General features: G+C 43.5%; 1 protein-coding gene across 1 annotated transcript; it reads right to left on the reverse strand.

The window, feature by feature from the left end:
* Positions 1-6,021: 6,021 nt before the first annotated feature.
* On the reverse strand, positions 6,022-6,564 carry LOC138873443 (uncharacterized). The gene has a single exon (XM_070151916.1). The coding sequence runs from the start codon at positions 6,562-6,564 to the stop codon at positions 6,022-6,024; it is 543 nt and encodes a 180-aa protein (XP_070008017.1).
* Between the last annotated feature and the right edge of the window lie 537 nt (positions 6,565-7,101).

A 7,101-nucleotide genomic window follows, 5' to 3' on the forward strand; every position in this document is an offset into this window, starting at 1 on the left:
GAGCGGTAGTATGATGACCCTCATTTACTTGTCCTCAAGGACAAGGTTCGGCACGGTGATGCTAGAGATGTGACTATTGGTGATGATGGGGTATTGAGGATGTAGGGTCGGATTTGTGTACCCAATTTTGATGGGCTTCGGGAGATGATTCTGGAGGAGGACCATAGCTCACTGTATTCCATTCATCCGGGTGCCGTGAAGATGTATCAGGATTTGAGGCAGCACTACTGATGGAGGCGGATGAAGAAAGATATAGTTGGATTTGTAGCTTGGTGCCTCAACTGTCAGCAGGTGAAGTATTAGCACCAGAGACCGGGTGGGTTGCTTTAGCAGATAGAGATTCCAGAGTGGAAGTGGGAGCGGATCACCATGGACTTTGTAGTTGGACTCCCACGGACTTTGAGAAAGTTCGATGCTATTTCGGTGATTGTGGATCGGCTGACCAAGTCCGCTCACTTCATTCCTGTGAACTACTTATTTTTCGGAGCGGTTGGCAGAGATCTATATCCAGGAGATTGTTCGTCTACATGGTATTCCAGTTTCCATCATTTTAGATAGAGGTACTCAGTTCACATCACGATTCTGGAGAGTCGTTAAGCATGAGTTGGGTACTCGGGTGGAGTTGAGTACAACATTTCACCCTCAGACGGATGGACAGTCCGAGTGCACTATTCAGATTCTTAAGGATATGCTCCGTGCGTGTGTGATCGAGTTTGGAGGGTCTTGGGATCAGTTCTTGACATTGGCGGAGTTTGCCTACAACAACAACTATCAGTCCAACATTCAGATGGCATAGTATGAGGCTTTATATGGTAGGCGGTGTAGATCCCTGGTGGGTTGGTTTGAACCGGGTGAGGCTAGATTATTGGGAACAAAATTGGTTCAGGATGCTTTGGAGAAGGTTAAAGTGATTCATGATAGACTCCATACAGCCCAGTCCAGACAGAAGAGTTATGCGGACCGGAAGGTTCGTGATGTTTCCTATATGGTTGGAGAGTGGGTTCTACTTCGGTTTTTGCCTATGAAGGGCGTTATGAGATTTGGGAAAAAGGGCAAGTTGAGTCCGAGGTTTATTGGCCCTTTTGAGATATTGAGGCGTGTTGGGGAGGTTGCTTATGAGCTTGTCTTACCTCCCAGCTTGACAGGAGTTCATTCGGTATTTCATGTTTCGATGCTTCGGAGGTATCACGGTGATCCGTCGCACGTGTTGTATTTCAGTTCAGTGCAATTGGACAAGGATCTATCCTATGTTGAGGAGCCAGTGGCAATATTGGACAGACAAGTTAGAAAGCTGAGGTCAAAGAACATTGCATCAGTAAAGGTTCAGTGGCGGGGTCAGCCGGTCGAGGAGGCGACCTGGGAGACCGAGCAGGATATGCGCAACTGTTACCCTCATCTTTTCACTACTTCAAGTATGTCTCTATACTCGTTCGAGGACAAATGAATGTTTAAGTGTAGGAGGATGTGACGACCCGCGACCTGGCTAGTCGTCTTAAGAATTTTTGCCTCGATCCCCTATTATCTGCTTTCCCCGTATTTATTTCTGCTATTTTGAATTGTCGGGATGTTCGGTTTTGAGTTTCGGAGAGTTTTGGGATACTTAGTCCCTAAATGAGAGCTTAAGTGTTGGGAAGTTGACCGTAGTCGGAACAGTATGAAGTCAGCCTCACAATGGAAATCCGATGGTTCTGTTAGCTCCTTTGGGTGATTTCGGGCTTAGGGGCATGTTCGGATTGTGTTTTGGAGGTTCGTAGCTAATTTAGGCTTGAAATACCGAAAGGTCGAATTTTGAAGTTTACAGTTTGATAGTGAGATTTTGATCCGAGGGTCGAAATGGAATTCTGGAAGTTGCAGTAGCTCTGTAGTGTTGAATGTGACGTATGTACAAATTATAGGTCATTCAGACGAGGTTTGATAGACTTTTTGATCGAAAGCATATTTCTAGAGTTTTGGAGTTCTTAGGCTTGAATCTGTGGTTGATTCGTCATTTCGATGTTGTTTTAGGTGTTTTAAGGATTGGTATAAGTTTGGACGGTGGTATTAGACTTGTTGGTGCTTTTGGTTGAGGTCCCGGGGGCCTCCAGATGATTTTGGATGGTTGACAAAAGGATTTTGGAGTTCAGAGCTGCAGCTTCAGCTGCTAGTTTTCTGTCATAACCGCACCTGCGAGTGTGGGACCGCAGAAGCGGCTAAGTGGCCATAGAAGCGAGTTTGGTCCAAGCTCCAGGATTTCGCAGGTGCGGCAGGGTTTTCGCAAAAATGGCACCACAGATGCGGCCCAGCGACCGCAGATGGGGACACAGCCCGTTAAGTGACTTTTCTCACTTGTGATGCATTCTTCCGCAGGTGCGGGACCACAGGTGCGAGACCGCAGGTGCGCTCCCTTGACCGCAGGTGCGGTAATAGCTGGGCAGAAATATGAAATTTCGAGGGTTTAGTTTCAAAAGTTAAAAATTCGATTTGGAGCTCGGGAGAGGGCGAATTTGAGAGGAAATTGAAGAGGAGATTAGTGGGTAACAATTCTTTAACCCTTCTAGGTATATTCCATCAATCTATAGTTAGTTTCATCATTCAATTTCCGATTGGAGATGAAAATTGGGGAAAAGTTGGAAGAAAGTTCTTAGACATAAAATTCGACTTTTGATTGGGATTTTGACATTAGATTTGGATAATTTTGGTATGCATGAACTCGTGAGAGTATGAGGATTCTGAAAATATAGATTTTACCCGATTCCAAGACGTGGGCCCGAAGGGCATTTTGGTTATTTTATCTAATTTCGCGTATTAGCTTAGAATTTAATTGTAAAATCAGTTACTTGAAGTGTTATTTACATTATGCAATTGAATTAAATAGATTTGGGTCATTTGGAGTCGAATACTCGTGGCAAGAATGTGATTTCGAGTTGATTTTGAGTTGGTTCGAGGTAAGTGGCTTGCCTAACCTTGTGTGGGGGACTTTCCCCTTAGGATTTGGTATATTTGGTGATTGAAATGCCTTGTACGTGAGGTGACGAGTGCGTACTTGTGCTAATTGTTGGAAATTCGGTTTTCATTATGATTTTACTAGTATGTTTCCTTTCCTGTTTTTATTACTTACACTATTAAGCCTGTTGTTAGCTTAGAAAAGCATGTCTAAGTGACGTAATTGCCTTACTTGCTCAAACTGACTTACCTGAATTCTATGCAGTATGCTAGGCTAGAATTACTTGTTTGCCTTAATATGAAATTTGTCATTTCTGAATATTTTCCTGTTGCTGCTGTGTATCCACATTGGGACTATGGATGTGGGATTCCGGTAGCTCCCCCTTGTCTATTTATTTTGGGACTACGGATGTGGGATTCCGGTAGATCCCCCTGCACAGTTATATGGAACTAGGGGAATGCACCCGGTAGATTCCCCCAGTACTAGGTATTTACATTTGGGACTACGGAATGGGATTCCAGTAGATCCCCCCGCACTATGAGTTGGACAACGGGACGGGATCCTGGGAGATCCATTGGATATGTATATTTGGGACTACAGGATGGTATCCTAGGAGATCCCCGATTGTTATTTTGGTGTTGGACCGTATTTCTTTCTGTGTTTACCTTATCCTGTAATAGCTGTTGTTGCCTTTTATATCTGGTGTTACTTTTATTGCTGCACTTATTTATATTGTTCTGTTCTACACTGTTGAACTTTATATTTTATTTAACCTTAGTAGGGCCCTGACCTTCCTCGTCACTACCCGACCGAGGTTAGGCTTGGCACTTACTGAGTACCGCTGTGGTGTACTCATGCCCTTTCTGTGCATGTTTTTCATGTGCTAATCCAGGTACTGCGACTCAGTCCTATCACCCTGAGGCTAGGCGACTGCTCCAGCGACTTCGAGGTATATTTGTCGCGTCCGCAGACCGAGGAGTCCTTTTCCATTATCGCTTTTAAGTATTAGCCCTTCTATATTTATGTTCTTTGTTAGACATTCTGGAGTTAGACACTGTTAGATATTCAAAGGCTTGTGGTTTCATGAGATTCCGGGTTTTGGGAATGTGTATTAGTTTTTGAGAAGTTGTATTGTATCTGTCGAGCAGCATTTTAAATACTATTTCATTCGGTTATTTTGGCTTTTAATTATTTGTTCTGCAAGTTTTGTTTATTTTCCGCATTTGTTAGGCTTACCTAGTCGTAGAGACTAGGTGTCGTCACGACAGTTCATGGAGGGCAAACTGGGGTCATGACACTCACTGCGTTGGTGCACTCACGTTACCCTCTGCACCTTGTGTGCAGATCTAGGTACTTTCGGTCCCAGTGGCAGTCATTGATCGAGGTTGCAGGCTTTGGTGATTGTTGAGGTATCTGCATGGTGTTCGCAAGCCTCAACCATCCTTCTCTATTCTAGTCGTGTTTCAGTTGTATTCAGTGAACATTGTAGTAGACTATGCTATTTCTCTAGACGCTCATATACTCCGTGACACCCTGGTTTTGGGCCGGTTGTATCGTATTATGAATTTTTCCTTATATTTTTAAATAAGTTATTTTAACGATAAAAGATTTTTTTCCGCAAATCTTCTAAATTTTAGTATTGTGTTGTTGTATTACGTTGAGTTGAGGTTGTTCTAGTTCCACGATAGGCGCCATCACGACAGGTTGAGTTTTGGGTCGTGACAGCAGTCCCCGATCCAGATGAGACATTATTGTTCCCGAGACTCGTAGTCTCGATTATCGTGGAAATCATGTTGTCGTATTCTCATACTATCCCCCTCCCCCAGTGTTTGAATGTGAAGTATGCGAATTGGAACACTGGAAGTCTTGCTCCTTTGAGGAAAAGCACTTGTGAACGATTGGATAATCTTTGGTTCGATGGCAATCTTCGTTTCCTATTAGGAACTTTTCCATCGAGCCAAAGATTATCTAACCATCCCATAGTGGCTTGTTGTTTCAACGCCTTGTCATTTAAATGTCTTAACTTTGCTAATGATACTCCCTTCGTAGTATGCTTTTCATTGTTGCCTCATTAAAAACCTTGCCAGAAAAATCCTATTGGGACAAAACTAGATGAAAGGAAAAGAGTGCAGCACATACTTTCAGTATAGGCAGGATCCATCAGTAGAAGTACCTCTTGAGGTTAGTCACGTTCCAGTTGCTAGGCAATTTGACTTCATCTTAATCCTCCTGCTCGTGTGAACCTTTACCAATGACAGCTGAAACCGGTAGGCAATTTGACTCCATATTGATCCTCGCACGTTGGACCTAGCTTCCCTGCGTTGATTTGTCAACTATTCTAAGTGAATTTCCTCAAAACCAAGTCTTCTACTTCAAAGTAGTCGATATTGGTCCTTCAGTTATAGTACCTTTCCTATAGTACCTCTACTTCTGAGCAATCATTCTTATGTGTGCCAAGCCCCTGTGTTCATCAAGCAATTCTATCTTGACCAACAATGCCTCATTATTCGCTTACTTGTCCGTTCGGAAGAATCATAATGTCATTTCTCCCACTTCTACCAGGATCAGAACTTCTGCACCATATATGATAGAGAAAGGTGTCTCTCCCATATTTGATTTTGCCTTTATCAGTTACACCCATAGCACGCCCGGTAACTCTTCGGGCCACTTGCCTTTAGCCGCTTCTAAGCTCTTTTTGAGGTTTTGAATGATCACCTTATTGGTCGATTCCGCCTGCCCATCAGTGCTTGGATGGTATGGTAAAGATGTTATCCTTTTGATCTTCAAGTGTTCAAGAAATTTTGTCACTCTTGAACCTATGAATTGTGGCCTTTTATCACAAGCAATCTCCTTCGGTATTCTAAACCGACAAATTATGTTTTCCAAGAGGAAGTCGACCACTTCGCGCGTACCGATCTTTTGGTAAGGACTGGTTCAACCTATTTAGTGAAGTAATCACTTAAAATTGAAAGAAATATTACCTTCCTGGGACCCGGTGGCAGCGGCCTAACTATATTCATCCCCTATTTCATGAATGGCCATGGGGATAGTATCGAATGCAAGAGTTCTGCCAGTTTGTGCGCCAACTGTGCATGGCGCTAATACTTGTCGCATTTCTGAACGAATGCCTTTGCATATTGTTCTATCAAGGGCCAATAGTATCCTACCCTAGCCAGTTTTAGCACCAACGAATTTGCCCCGGAGTGAATCGCACAAATTCCTTCATGGACCTCTCTAATTACATAGTCCGCTTCTAAGGCTCCTAGACATCGGACCAAAGGGCCTTGGAAAGATCTTCTATACAATTGTCCACCCAAGAGGCTATAGCGAGCCATTTTGGTGTTTAGTGCCTGGAACGTCTTCAGGTCTTCAGGCAACTTGTCATGCCAAAGATACTCGATGAACTCATTCCTACAATCCCAGGCTAGGTTGGTTGTATTTACTTCACAATAGTTGTCCACATCCAGCACCGAATGCATAAAGTGAATGACAGTGCTAGAGTCGGATCCTTTCATCTCTGTAGAAGACCCCAAATTGGTCAATGCATCTGCTTCTATAATTTCTTCTCTTGGGATGTGGGTGATCGACCTCTCCTTGAACCGTGTGAGCAAAGTTTGAACTTTAATCACATATTGTTGCATACGTTCCTCATTTGTGTCAAAGATCGCATTTACTAAGTTTACTACCAGCAGTGAATCACATTTGATCTCTATGACCAAAAGAGGCCAAGTCCTTGGGTCCGTTCGAGTCCTGCAATCAATGTCTCATACTCGGTTTTATTGCTAGTTAAAGGAACAATTTTTATGGCATGCCACAGGGTCTCCCCCGAATGGGTGATTAGAACCACCTCGAGCCCAGGCCATTTCATATTGGAAGCTCCGTCTATGAACAAGGTTCGAACTCTTTATGTCATTTCTGACACCATCACTGCTTCTTTTGCAGCCAAAGGCAGTAAGTAACCCAAGACTGAAATCTGCCATAAAGTCGGCCAGAACTTGCGATTTGATCACAGTCCTGGGCTTATATTTAATATCAAACTCGTTAATTTCAACTTCCCATTTGGCCAACCGACTTGACAACTCAAGTTTGTGAAGGACATTCCACAGGGGAAAGGTTGTCACGACAGCTACGGGGTGGCACTGAAAATAAGGCCTATGTTTTTTAGAGGTGACTACGAG

The sequence above is a fragment of the Nicotiana sylvestris genome, chromosome 7 (assembly GCF_000393655.2).
Source record: "Nicotiana sylvestris chromosome 7, ASM39365v2, whole genome shotgun sequence".
In the NCBI taxonomy this organism is placed as follows: domain Eukaryota; kingdom Viridiplantae; phylum Streptophyta; class Magnoliopsida; order Solanales; family Solanaceae; genus Nicotiana; species Nicotiana sylvestris.

Coding starts and splice junctions, on each gene's coding strand:
- LOC138873443 (XM_070151916.1), bottom strand. CDS start 6,564: ATGCAACAATATGTGATTAAAGTTCAAACTTTGCTCACACGGTTCAAG.